The following is a 14488-nucleotide window of genomic DNA, read 5'->3' as shown; positions in this document are numbered from 1 at the left end:
AGTCATTCAACTGAGATAAAAGTCTATTTTTCTGCTTGACATGAAACATTTAAGGTGTTGCTTTTATGGGTTTCATTGGCACAACAGAGTTGGTAATTCAATTAGTTTAATCATGTGTGTAGTTTAAATTCTAATTCATGCATTAGTCGATTCTAAAACTAAAATTAAGTCGAGATAACTTAATTTTTTTTTTTTTTTACCTTTGGGTCCTCTCGCCAAAATCTCAGCCTTCCTACACACTCTCAAATGGTTAAAAAATACCTTTTATTGTAGAAAAAAGCTAATTCCCTCAACTCACTGTAGTTTGTTGGTTGAACACGATTCCATTAGGTTGTCATAACTACTTTATAAACCCACATATTACCCTTTAAACTGTGCAGAATATTTAGATTTCCTCACACCTGGATCACACACTGACATCTGAAATGCTTTTGTGAATTGGTTCTGTTCTTTTAAAATATACATTAGTCGGAGAAATCTGTGAATTATTGTCATTACACGTCAGGCTTTAATTAACCAGCAGCTGATGTTAACTTTTACCCCTTTTCTGTCTGGAAATCCTCTCGTGGGAAACTCCAACTGCTGCTCAGACGAACACCCGTTTTTTCTCAGCGATCTCATCTTTTTTTGGTTAAACGTAAGAATCTAAAGTTAGCGACTCCCCTTTTTTTACGGCTCCTTTTCTACACTTTCTTCCTTCCGTTTACACATTTTCCCTCCTTTTTATGTCCATGAATGTTCTGTTTGTAGGGCTCCTTTTCTACATTTTCTTCCATTTATTACATTTTTATGCCTTTTTATTGTAATTGTCTCAAACAACAGTTCACACGCTCCCTCTATGAGTCGGTAAATCCAAGCGTTATTTTATCAGTTTTCATGATAGGCAAAAAAAACGATAACAATATTGACTGATGCTACGTTTTTAGGCCGATATCAGGTCGATATTATCGGTGGTCCGATATTATCAGACATCCCTAATTTTTAGATATTAAATACAAGGAAAATCAGTAAGAACAAAACAAATATAGAAATATCAGAATGTGATAGAACTTTAAAGGCTTTAGTCCACACTTGTCTTTCTATCTGATCTGACAGAAGACATAGATTGATGAAGAGGAGTGAGTTAAGTTTTAAAATGACTCAATCATCCATTCTGCTCACAGTTTTATTTCAAACCCAGAACATCTCATCCGTGGAGCGATACAACTTCGGATTTGATTGGTTTGTGCAGAAAAACTCAAAAAAACGAGCGTTGAGATTCCGATTTATCATGCACAGTTCTTCAGAAACACTTCAACAATTTCGATATCTTTGCCGATATCGGGCCAGTTTTTGTCATTTAGTTGGTGTTGAAGTTTGTAACGCAGATAAAACTACAGGACAAGACATTTTCAGCTGCAGGCCCTTTGAGTTTTGGGCTTATAAGACAGAAAAGACTTGATAGTACGAAAAAAAGAGCCATAACTATCCTGACATAACTGATGAAGCGCTCTTAAAGCCAACAGTGATCAGATCCGTGAACATCCAGCTTCACTAGAACACTCGTCTCTTTAACTATTGATGAGGTTGTAAGTGGTCCACTCTCCTCTCCTTCTCTCCTTCACTTCCTGATTGTTATTTCAGGTGGAGACCAGCCTCAGACTGGATGTTGTTCCCTCCACCAATATGGCTTTATGTATTATTAAACGCTGCATGTGGTCTCCGACAGAAACCCGCATTACTACTGGAGGTCTGGGAGGTGTGGAGTGAGGACGTTAACCCCACATTCATCAGCCGTAAGGAGAACAGCCGCCTCAGTCACTTCTCATCACCTCAGAGGTTCACTAGGATTTATTTAATCTGTAGAGCAGGGGTGTCCAACATGCGGTCCATGGGCCAAAAGTGGTCCTCCAGAGGGTCCAATCCGGCCCTCAAAGTGTAAAAGTTACAGAGAAGACATTAACTGCAGATTGTAAACTAGTAAAACTATAAAGCTATTGTGTTTTTGTGTTCTTTTTTTCATTTCTTTGTCACTTTATAACTTTTTTGTCCCTTTTTTATTTTGTTTCGTGTCGTTTGTCAGATTTTTGGTCATTTTGTGTCTTATTTTTGTAATATTTTGTCTTGTTTTTGTTGTTTTTTGTCTTTCTTTGTCTGACTTTTGTCGTTTGTCTCATGTTTTTTTCGTTTTGTTTCTCGTTTTTGTCATTGTGTTTCCTTTTTGCTTCACTTGTGTTGTTTGCCTATTTTTGTTGTTTTGTTGCTCACTTTTGTCATTTATTGTCTCGTTGTCCTTTTGTGTCTTCTCTTTTTTGTTGTTTGTCTATTTTATTGTCGCTTTGTAACTTTTTGTCTCTTTTTTGTTTTGTTTCATGTCGTTTGTCTCATGTTTTTGTCGTTCTGTGTTTCCTTTTTGTCTCGCTTGTGTTGTTTGATTATTTTTGATCATTTTTTGTTCCACTTTTTGGTTGTTTTTCGTAGCGTTTTGTCGTGTTTTTTTGTCTTGCTTCTCTTCGTCTACTTTTGTCGTTTTGTGTCTCATTTTTGTAATATTTTGTATTTTTTGTCCGACTTTTGTCAGTTTGATCATAAAATAAATCCTCAATCGTTCAGTTCCATGTAACTAAATGTTGCGTTCCTTTGTCAACACTCTGTGATCTAGAAGTTGTAACGTAGAAATGGGTGATTATGCTGTGACTTTACCGGATCCCTTCAGATCAAACTGGGCTGAATGTGGAACCTGGACTAAGATGAGTTTGAGCCCTCTGATCTACAGGATGATGCTGAAGCTAATCCACCAGCTTTACTGCATTCTTTCCTAAACTAAAACACCAAAACGGTTCAATCTTAAGCTTCAACTTAACCTTCAGCTTGGCTCAATTAACTAACAGCGCCTGTAAAAAGCCTGCAGATCATAGTTTTACTAAATAAAACGCACAGGGAGAACCAGTGGGGCCTTTCAGACTTTTATATCCCCCTTTCAGCAACTTGAGCCATTATCAGAAACAGTCCTCATCCTCACAACGTTTTACGGGCTCTTTCTCAACTGTAAAACTTGTGTGTTTAGTTTTTCAGGCCGTTATCGGTATATCCCTAACCTTAAAATGTCGATTTTCATCAAGCAGACTTTAGATCTAACCCTGATGGGTCGGATCGTTTTTATTTTTACAGATGGACTCGTGCCCGCTCTAACCGATATTACCTTTCATGGACTGAACCGTGTGCCAAAATCCACCCTCATCTCAAGGAAATTCAAGTCTCCTGGAGAAGGGCTGGTTTGTGTTACGGGAGACAACATTGCGGGTCAAACTGGAGGTTTTTGGGAGTCGGCGAAAGCCATCGAAAGCTTCGAAAAGTGGAGCTTACCTTGCATTGTCATGCTCGTGGGCTCTGGGAAGAGTGGAAGAAGCAGGAGGTAGATGAGGTAGACGAAGGACAGGGCATTGTACCTGAACAGGCAAGCTGTGGGGGAAAAGAACACAAACACAGACTGAAACTCTTTGGGCATAAACCATTAATTCAACAGTCTTTACTGCTCCGTGTGCATTACTTAATGTTTCACAGTAAATAAAGGAGCTGGCAGTGGGCTCGTCTGAGATCTACTCAACGCACATTTGAAGGAAACATGTGGTGAAAGTCATTAAAATGTTCCCGGTGTAGTAATAAAAGGCCAGAACATTCCTCCGACTAAACTTCACACTCAAGTCTCATTATCTGTTCATCACTAAAAGAGCCGGAGCTTAATTCGCTTATAATTACCAGATAGTTGACTGACTGATGGAGAGAAAGAGCAGCTCTCCTCTATCTTCTTTTATGTTATGATTTAACTCTGGAAAACTAAATCTCAGAGCAGATGTCCTTAAAACGCATCGTGTACCTCAAGAGCTTAAAATGACATCTTTAAACGAAACACAGCCAGAGCGTGAAAATGTCAAGACAAGTGTCTGAAAAGGTGCCGTCTGGAACAAATGAGGTTTTATAAGTAATTTTGAATGATTTTTTTAATCCCTTTTTCTTTGCTTTATTCCTTCACGGAGCGTGTTTTTTGTGCTGCACTAAATCTGTTGTTTCTACTCCATAAAATGCTAACGTGAAGTTCAGAAAATCTAAAACTGGGGATTTAATGTTAACAAAAACACCAAATACACCTACAGTAAAACCATCTGGTTCCTATTTTTTTACATTAGGAAATAAATATATATTATTTTTGCTCATTTTTTTCTGTATTTGGGCTTTACAGATTGTATATATATGAAGAGTTCATTTGCAAAAAGAGATAACTCCGTTTTGATAAATTGTCAGAAAACCTTATATTTTATTGTTTACTTGAGATAAAATCAATCAAACTGAAGATTTGACTCAGTAGAAAAATACCTGACAAAATACAGAATAAATAAATTATTAGTGTTATTATTATTATTATCTAAAGTAAACAATAAAAAATGAGTTTTCTGAAAAATCTATAAAACGGAGTTACCTGTTTTTGCAAATTAACTCTTCATATTTAGAAAATGTTTTTATTTTTCTAATTATTTCTATAGAAAGAAATATACATTATTTTTACTATTTTTTCTAGATTTGGGTTTTACAGATTATATATCTATCTCTCTAGATAGATAGAGAGATAGATGTAGATATTTTCCTTTTTTGAGTTATTTTTTGTTATTTATATCTAAATAACTATATATTACTTTTGCTTATTTTCTCTATATTTGGGATTTACAGATAATATTATATATATATATATATATATATATATATATATATAAAATATTCATTTTTTACCTTTTTTAATAATTTATATCTAGATAACTATGTATTACTTTTGATTATTTTCTCTATATTTGAGTTTTACAGATTATATATATGTAGAAGTTTTTTTATTATTTATATCTAATTATTATTTTTGCTATTTTTTCTACATTTGGGTTTTACAGATTATATGTACACATATAGAATATTTTTTTAAATTAGCTATTAGTTTTTTTCTATATTCAGGCTTTATAAATTTTCCCCATTTTTTTTTTTACTATTTATATATACATATGTAAATACATATATTATTATTGCTCTTTTCTTTCTATATTTGGGTTTTACAGGGTTAGCAGCCATTAATTGGCAACTATTCTGATGATGAATCTTTAGGCCAAACATTCGCTGGTTCCAGTCTCTCGGTTTTACATCCTAAGTTGCTCCTTTCTGAGCTGATGCTGCAGCGGTTCTCCACAGTGAAGCTCTAATTTACTGCTTCAGTCTTTAGGACACTCGACACTGGATTATGTAACGCTCCTCTGCATCCTTTTCCCGAACACGCCCCGTTCAGGCGCGTGAACAAAGCCTTCTGGTCTCATGATGAAAGTTAAAGCTCTTAAGTGCAAACATGACTTCTAAAAAGCATTAATTGATGTATTGATCGGTGACGCTCCTCACTGGCCATCGAGGCTTTTACCAGCTGAACAGCTCACCTCGTTTCTGACTTTAACGCTTACAGAGTGAACCACGTGAAGCGAGCTGTCAAGTTTCAAACAACCTGAGAACTTTGTGGCGTTAAATCTGTCAGGTTTTCCCTGCATGACGATCTGCGTAACCTCTGAACATTTCCCTGAACATTTTTAGGCCAGGCGTCCGGGAGGCAGGGAGGGAAGCACACAGTGACTCAGTGTAAAATGTGAACACTCAGCTTGACCTCCCAGATTTCTGTCGGCGGTTAAATCAACAAGCGCAGAGTTTACAGGCCGGTCGGCTGCAGGACTTATCGTCTGAGTCACCGACATCGGCAGCTACTGGTCTTGAACTACTGAAAAATTACACTTAACTGCTGAAAACGGGGCTTTTATTTATCTTTGCACACTCAATGGAGCTATTCATGGACATCTGACTTGTCCCTGGCTATAGCTCCGCAGTAGAAGCACCTCCTGGTTCCTTCTGAGCTCAGAAAAACCAGAAAAAACTAAAAAAAAGGAAAGTTAACAAAAGTTACGGAAGCTGTCATCTCAAATCGCAAACATCTGTTTATGATCTGCTTGGGGTTCGATACATAATTGTGGGACTTTTTGTATCATAGTTCACATTTTAGTGATTAATAAGTGATTGTTTCCAGAACAAATAGTTATGGAATTTGTAAAGACATGATCATAATGAACATAAAAACATTAGTTCTTTACTTTTAATAAAAATTAATGCAAGATATATCCCGTGGACTTCAATTATAGATTGACCCAGACAATCTTCAAGTCATTTTGGACAATTTTCTTCTGAATTTCAACTAGTTTTATGTCAGCTTGGATCGTTTCTCGCCATTTTGGATCATTTTTGTGTCTTTGGGATCATTTTTGAGTCATTTAGGACAATTTTCAAGTCATTCTTCACAAATTTTCTGTAATTACGGATCATTTTCAAGTAATTCTGAACAGTTTGAGTCATTTTGGACAATTTTCAAGTCATTGTCAATAAGTTCTATGTCATCTTAGATTGTTTCTCGTCATGTTGGATCTTTTTTTTTGCTCGTTGGGACAATTTTCATATCATTCTAGACTAATTTTTTGTAATTACGGATCATTTTCAAGTCATTCTGGATGGGTCAATATGTAATTGCAGGACTTTTTGTAACACAGTTGACATTTTAGTGATATCATGTAATTTTTTATTAATAAGTGATTGTTTCCATAATAAATAATTACGGAACGACCAGAGAGTTCTTTTACTTTAATAAAAATGTATGCAGATATTTCCCATGGACTTCAAAAGTTCCTCAATTATAGATTGACTCTTGAAATACCAAACACACGGACCACAAATGTCTTTAAAAAAAAGTAGTGATCAATATTGTTCTCATTATTGACTTCATTTGTTCAGAACTTTGTAACGACTGGATGGTTTTTCAGCCTAAGCCTCCTCTCGTGTGCTTCAGGAGGGAATGACTCACAATCTCTTAAATGTTCCACTTCTATCTCCACCCACTGCATTTTTATCTCCATTAAATGTGGCGTTAAATAAGCTTCTAAACTCGCCAGTTTTGCTCATGTTGGCAGCCTGGGGTCTGCTGCTGCTGGTATTCACCTCCTCAGAAGCTAAACTGACTGTAGGTGAGGATAATCCTGGTGGATCTACGAGGTTCTGCTCCCCCTGCGAGCCTGCAGACACTTGACCACACTCTTCCTGACCGTTTGCCTCTCGCTGTATGACTCACCATCCCAGGATTTTTAACACAGGGAATGAAAATAAACCGCCGTTGTTTTCAGTCATCAGATTACTGCAAAAAATCCCCATTCATGGCTGAATCAGGCTTTTTGTCTCTCCCCAGTCAAAGCTATTATCACAGCAACACAAAGCCCAAACACCAACAGAACCAAAGCAGCCTCTTAATGTGGACTCACTGATTTAAGAGTTTCAGCCCCCAGATGTGATAAAAACACTGATAGAAGATAAAGTGATGCAGTGCCAGGCCAAACCAAGCACCAGGAGATACCGCAGGAATTTAAACCCTTCAGAGGAGAGTAATAAAGAGCTCATTGCATCCACTGCTTTCACCAGAGCTTTGTAAAATAAAAGTCAGGGTGACTTACCAGCATCTGGAAAAAAAATTTAACAAACAAAATCTAATTTATTACCAAACATATGGCACAACACATCCTCAAGGGGCAGCTAATTTTCTGTTGTTGATTAATTCACAGATTTTACCCAGGATCCTGGTCTTTTCAATCAAAAACGTGCTCTATTTACTGATGTAGAAGAGCAAGAAAACTTGAAAATATTTACCTCCAATCATCATTTTCATCATCAACTTTCTGCTGATTATTTTCATGATTAACACTTTTGTAAATGTAAAAATTTCAGCTGGAATCTCACATAGACGAAAGAGAAATATTCAGTTTATTATCAGATTTGACAAAGTAAAAAAGCAAAAGTGAGAATCTGAAAAAAATAATTCTGGGGTTGAAAAATGACAAGAACAATTAACAGATTATCGAAATCCCTCTTCCCCGAAAATGCTCATGAAACCTATCAAATGTGAACAGGTTCCTGGCAAACTTGCTAATGCTACAAGCTAGCAGCTAACCACATAGCCGCTAAACAAACAATATAATTGCTACTAAAGCGCAGCCACTGTGTCCAAATGATAAAGTGTACAACTGAATATTACAGTTACAGTAATAGCAAAAAAATGCCATAAGTATAGATGAATTTATGAAGTTAATGTGTCAGTAAAGTAGCTAAAATGCATTTGCTAACACTAGCTACCGTTAGCTTGTTAAGCTATGACCCATAGCTTACTACTAGACAGCTTCAGAATCAGAATCACTTTATTCATCCCCGAAGGGAAATTTAGCTTCAGGTTGTTATGGAAGTTTAACTGTATTGAAATAAACAATCAGTGTTTAACTCATTATTTGTAACAGACAAATGTGTTAATGGTTTAGTTTTTTTCACAAAACTTACACCGATTTTCAGTTTATTGTGTAAAATTATCCTGCTAGCTTTAATAAAGCAGTTGGATTGCCTGTGCTAATGCTAATGTGGAGCTTTTCCGACAAAGTTTAAAAACCACACTCAAACATTAAAACATCCTCACACATCAAAAACACAGTATAATAACTAAAGACAAGTAAAGCACATAAAAGAAATATGTAAATAAAGAAATAAATGCTCGTGAAAGCTATCAATTGTCAGTAGGTTTCAGGCAAGTTTGCTAATGCTACAAGCTAGCGGCTACGTGGCCAACCGCTAACCGTAGCCGCAAAACAAACGATGTAATTGCAACTAAAGTGCAGCCACTGTGTCCAAATGATAAAGTGTACAATTGAATACTACAGTTACAGTAATAGCGAAAAAAAATACCATAAGTACAGGTGACGTTATGAAGTTATTATGTCAGTAAAGTAGCTAAAATGCATTTGCTAACACTAGCTAGCGTTAGCTTGTTCAGCTATGACCCGTAGTTACCAACAGACAGCTTCAGGTTGTTATGGAAGTTTAACTGTATTGAAATAAACAACAGAGTGTTTTAACTCATTATTTGTAACAGACAAATGTGTTAATGGTTTATTTTTTTCTCAAAACTTACAATGATTTTCAGTTAATTGTGTAAAATTATCCTGCTAGCTTGAAAAAAGCAGCTGGTTTGCCTGTGATAATGCTAATGTAGAAGTTTGTAATTTTATTTTGTAGACTGGTTTTAGCTCCATGTACTGAGGGAAAAAAAGATCACAAAAACCTCAAATTTGAAATATGGCAGATGTTAATAAACTAAGACAAACAGTGAACTTACCACAGAGAACGCCAAAGCTTCAACATTTAATTCTAACTTTTCTATTTTTTTCTTATTTACAACTTTGCCTTTGGTTTCCTAGCATAGAGAGTTAATCTGACCTTTTCAACAATTTTTTAAGTTAAATTATTTTGATTATCAATGATTAAACTATGGCTAAACTATCTGAGGGCTGTCTACCACTGATACAGGTTATTATCGGTCTGCAGATTTAGCCTAATGTCCATGTTTGCACCTTCTTGATTCATTTTTAGGTTTAGCTGTTTCATAATTCTTTTCATTCTCCACAATGAATTGGAAACAGCTCATCTTTTTTTTACATTATCCTTGACTTTATTCTGAATACATGTTGCCATATTTTTAAAGACAAACATTCTGTTTCTGATAAAGTTTACACATTTTGATCATCATCGTCATCAGCTGAACATTCACAGGTTGTATATATTATGTTGTAGGAAGTATATGCTCACAATTATGTTCACACTCCAAAACTGCGGCTGTAAACACGTAAACAGCGACAACTGTAGCTGTGTGCAGATTGTGTGTGTTTGGTGGTGGTTGAGGGGATTGTGTACACACGGGCAGCAGCAGCGTTTCAATAGAGGTGCTGTCAGATGGCCAACAGGAAACACAGACTATGTAACGTCAGCAGACAGGTCTTTCACTGTGACACGAGAGGAGACGCTTATTACACAACCCAGCATGAACAGCAGCAGTAATGAAGCTGTTTGGGGTCAGACAACATCTGCCGAGCTGCAGTTTGTCTCTTACAGTGTTTATTTAGCACTGAGAGGCCATAAAATATTTATCCTACTATCCAAAAACTGGCAGAAAGACATCAAGTACAAACTGTAAAGCATAAAAACAGCATTACAGAGTGAATGAGGGGATAAATTTAGAGTTTTTCTGATATCTAGTCATTTTTTTATTAATAACAGATTGTTTCTATAAAAAAATATTTATGGAATTAGTAAAGACATGATCATAATAAACATAAAACATTCACTTTTTTATAAAAATGGATGCCAGATATATCCCATAGACGTCAAAAGTCCCTCAAATATAGACTGACCCAGACAATTTCAACTAGTTTTATATCAGCTTGGATCGTTTATCTTCATTTTGGATAACTTTTGTGTCTTTGGGATAATTTTTGAGTCATTTAGGACAAATTTCATGCCATTCTGGACTAACTTTTGGAATTATGAATCATTTTCAAGTCATTCTGAACAATTTTTCAGTCATTTTGGACAAGTCCTGAGCAATTTGGGACACTTTTTGAGTAGTTTTTGACAAGCTTTATGTCAGCTTGGATCTTTTCTCATCATTTTGGATCATTTCTGTGTCTTTGGGATAATCTTCGAGTCATTTAGGACAAATTTCAAGTCATTCTGGAGCAATTTTTTGTAATTGTGGACCATTTTAAAGTCATTCTGAACAATTTCCAAGTCAGTTTCAACAAGTTTTATGTCAGCTTGGATTGTTTCTCGTCATTTTGGATCATTTTTGCGTCTTTGGGATAATTTTCGAGTCATTTAGGACAAATTTCATGTCATTCTGGACTCATTTTCTGTAATTATAGATCATTTCCAAGTCATTCTGGATGGATCAATATATAATTGCAGGACTTATTGTATCATAGTTGACATGTCAGTGAAATCCAGTCATTTTTTATTAATAAATGATTGTTTCCATAATGAATAATTATGGAACTTGTAAAGATATGATCATAACGGAAATAAAAAAAACACTAGTTTTGTTTTTATAGCAGCAGTAATGAATTTGGGGTCAGATAACATCTGCCGTGCTGCAGTTTGTCTCCTCCAGTGTTTATTTAGCACCGAAAGGCTGTAAAATATTTATCCTACTGTCCAAAAACTGGCAGAAAGACATGAAATACAATCTGTGAAGCACAAAACCAGCATGAGAGTGAATGAGGTGATAAAATTAGAGCTGAAACAGAAAAGTTAAACTGCTGATGCGGTGATGCTGGTACATAAACGCTCTCTGCTGCTGCATACGGTCCCCTGTTTCCGCCTTACATTTCCCTCATCTGTGTGCAGCTGCGGTGAATGACAAGTGCTCATTTGCACTTTGAAAAAACATAAAATATTAAAGCCGTATTTACGATAAAAGGGAAAGCAATTCTTCTCTCCCCTCACAACCGCATTATTAATTCATACTGTTAAAACGACTTTCCACGAATTAATGGAGACAATGCATGGTCTCACGATTGCTTTTGGAAATAAAGGGGGCGTCAGGCCGTCAGGTGATGCATTACGGCGGCACTGAGTGGGTCTTATCTATAGAAAGCATGCTGTTAGCTGTAAAAGTACCCCGGCCTCGTAAGTCTACCACACTGGAACCTCAGTGGCACTTTGACGCTAATCATTCTTCACTTGTGGCCGACCACAGGATTAAAGTAAACCACGTTTAATTTAAACCGAACCACCAGCATCATCCACAGACTCTACGTCTGCCTCTCAGAGTCTTCTTCAGGCTGTTTGCTGCCAGGTTAGACAGCATGAATCATCTTCTGCATCTGCATAGCAAAGCAGTGAATCAGGCAGAAACTTTCACCGACACTCGTCTGTGCAGCGTTTTTCTTAACAAAGTCATGAATTCAGTAAACAAACCAAAACTCTGCCACTGACTGCATCCCAGAGGAATGTGGAGCAGCACAAGACATGGATGTAAAACGCTAAATAATAGAAATAAGACCGTCAGCAGCTGGACAATCAGCGACAACAGAGATGATTCAATAACAACAAGAAACCACAGAGAAAAGTTTAACCCTCCTGCTGTCTTCATTTACAGGCACCAAAAATCATTGTTTCCTTGTCTGAAAAAAAATCCAAAAAAATAAAAAAAAATCCCAAATTTATGAAAATTTGCAAAACCTTCGGGAAGAAAATTCCAATAATTACTTAAGCTTTTTTTTTTAATCCCTCAAATTTGGCAAGAAAATTCTTGTAAATATTTTCAAAAAATGAGTAAAAATCTTCCAGAAATATCCAAAATGATTACATATGTATCAGTAAAACTTCTGATGTTTTCTTTAAGAACATTTACATAAAAATCAACCAAAATCCAGCAAATTTGCTGGATTTTGGTTGATTTTTATGTGAATGTTCTTAATAAAAAATTTTAACATTTATTTTTTTCCCACCGAACAATGTTCCAAAATTTCCCAATAATGTTGAAAATGTGGACATCAGAAGTTTCACTGTGAATATATATATTTTTTCCACATTTTCAAACTTTAAAACGGGTCGGTTTTGACCCGCAGGACGACACGAGGGTTAAAAGAAAGGCTGGAGTGTGTGCTGCTGGTGTAACATCCCTGCACTGAAATTCAGCTTTTTTCAAACAGCTTAGATTCAAATAAATAAAGGAAATCCCCAAATAAGTATTTCTAACTGATAAAAGACTCATTTTTAACTTGCATTGGCCAGTTTTTCTCATTTATTTTAGACATTTCTCTCTGAAAATAAACACCTCGCCTTTGACGGAGGCTCTGGCTGCCCTGCTGTCAGCTGTGTTTCCTTTAACTAAATCCAATAAAAGGCGACTAAAAGCTGCTAAAAGACGGCCCTGCTTTGTAATCTAAATATAATAGGTGGCTAAGCGTTGCTTGGATTCATTATTTTGGGGCAACAGACCTTCAGCAGTGCCTGACCTCCAGCATCATGAGGTCAAACACAAATCAGCATAAAAATCAATGACAGCTTCACGCAAAAATAAATCCAATTGGTGCTCTTAAATTCAGAACTACATCAGGGATTGTGGTAGAATATCTGACATTTTAGGATTTTTGCTCAGGTAAGGAAGCAAAGGGAGGATAAAAACAAGAGAACGAGTTGCAGGAAGAACTCCCAGACCATCCACCTGACGCACAGACAGCGCCATGAGGCCGGTTAAGATGCGTAAAAAGTGCAGGTTGGAGCTGAAACTCACCGGCTGCGAGACAAACCGGCAGCAGCAGCCTGAACACCAGCCCGCACACCGTTTCAGAGGCCATGGCACTGCGCAGCCCGAGTTGAATCCAGGTAAAAGAAGCCGAGCACCGTCTCCTTAAGGTTTCTGTCGCATCCCAAACTCCTGCGCTCTGTCAGATCCCGGCTGGCGTCTCCAAACGGCCACATCAGCTCTGCCCTGGAGACACCTGGACTCCGGTTATTCCACAGTGAGAGGCAGCAGCAGCAGGTACGACGCCGGGAAATAATGTCACCATGATAGTTTTAGCCCCTCTGATGCCTTAAAGTCATGTTGAAGCTGCAGGAGCTGAGCGGCGGGACTCAGGTGCGCGAAAAGCTGCGCGTAAAACAAAAAGAGAACCGAAAAAAGAGCCGCAGACAGGAGCCAACAAGTCTTCAACTTCAATTAGCCTGCCTTTTTATGACAACTAAACCAGATCAATCCTGAATCCTGAAGGTTTCCCACAGTCCAGGTACACTTCTGTGCTGAGGAGCATTTAGAGGAGATGCGGAACCGTTGCGTAAATCTGCTCCTCTGCTTCAACCTCCCTCCTGAAATTTGACTTTCTGACTTGTGGTGTGGACCGTATTCACCAACAGGAGGATACAGGACGAGCTGCTGATTGACAAGGCAGGTCAGCCAATCAGAAGTGTGCACCGGGCAGCCGGTCCCGCCCCTTTTGATAATTGGGAGTAAGAGGTGGGACAGAGAAGGATGGAAACACCGCAAGAATTAAAAATAAAAGAAGATACGCTTTTCCTCAAGGCTGCAGCTGTTGTTTGTATCCACTAAAACAAACCCTCACTGTCTGATATTCAATCTGCTTCAGCTATAAACAACAAATAATCACTTCCAGGAAGATCTCATGGATTTGAGGAGACTTCCACTTCAGGTCCAGATGTTTCTCAGAGACAAACAGCGACGCCTGCTGGTGAGAAACTAACCTGCAGAATCACAACCAGCTCAACCACTCCAATCTAACCCGGGTCAGACCAAAAAACTGTCTCAGCTCAGCTCCCGGACAGGAACATTCAGATGTTTTCAGCTCTTGAACTGATTATGAAGGACGCAGCAGAAGCATGTTCCGTGGCTTCACGTAATCTGGTTTCTTAGCGTGAAAACGCACACACGCATCACGAGTCAAACCTCAGAACTAAGGAGCCAAGAGCTTGTTTTTCAACCTCCCAAAAACCAAAATGTTTGGAGGCGTTTGAGGGATACAGCTGCAGGAGTGAAAAGAAAGAATCCCAGATGTTGACTTTT

At 37.4% G+C, this 14488-nt stretch overlaps 1 protein-coding gene across 1 annotated transcript in view; it reads right to left on the bottom strand.

The window, feature by feature from the left end:
* The window catches only part of LOC110965151 (piezo-type mechanosensitive ion channel component 2), a 132327-nt gene extending 118544 nt beyond the window's left edge, over positions 1 to 13783 (bottom strand). The window contains exons 1-2 of the mRNA XM_051952952.1: positions 13205 to 13783; positions 3346 to 3441 (exon numbers count right to left, since the gene is read on the bottom strand). Coding sequence (XP_051808912.1) covers positions 3346 to 3441; positions 13205 to 13268 — 160 coding nt within the window. The 5' untranslated portion in view covers positions 13269 to 13783. The remainder of the gene's footprint in view (positions 1 to 3345; positions 3442 to 13204) is intronic.
* Positions 13784 to 14488: the final 705 nt, after the last annotated feature.

This window comes from Acanthochromis polyacanthus, chromosome 9 (genome assembly GCF_021347895.1).
Source record: "Acanthochromis polyacanthus isolate Apoly-LR-REF ecotype Palm Island chromosome 9, KAUST_Apoly_ChrSc, whole genome shotgun sequence".
In the NCBI taxonomy this organism is placed as follows: domain Eukaryota; kingdom Metazoa; phylum Chordata; class Actinopteri; family Pomacentridae; genus Acanthochromis; species Acanthochromis polyacanthus.
This window is presented reverse-complemented; position numbering and strand designations above follow the sequence as displayed.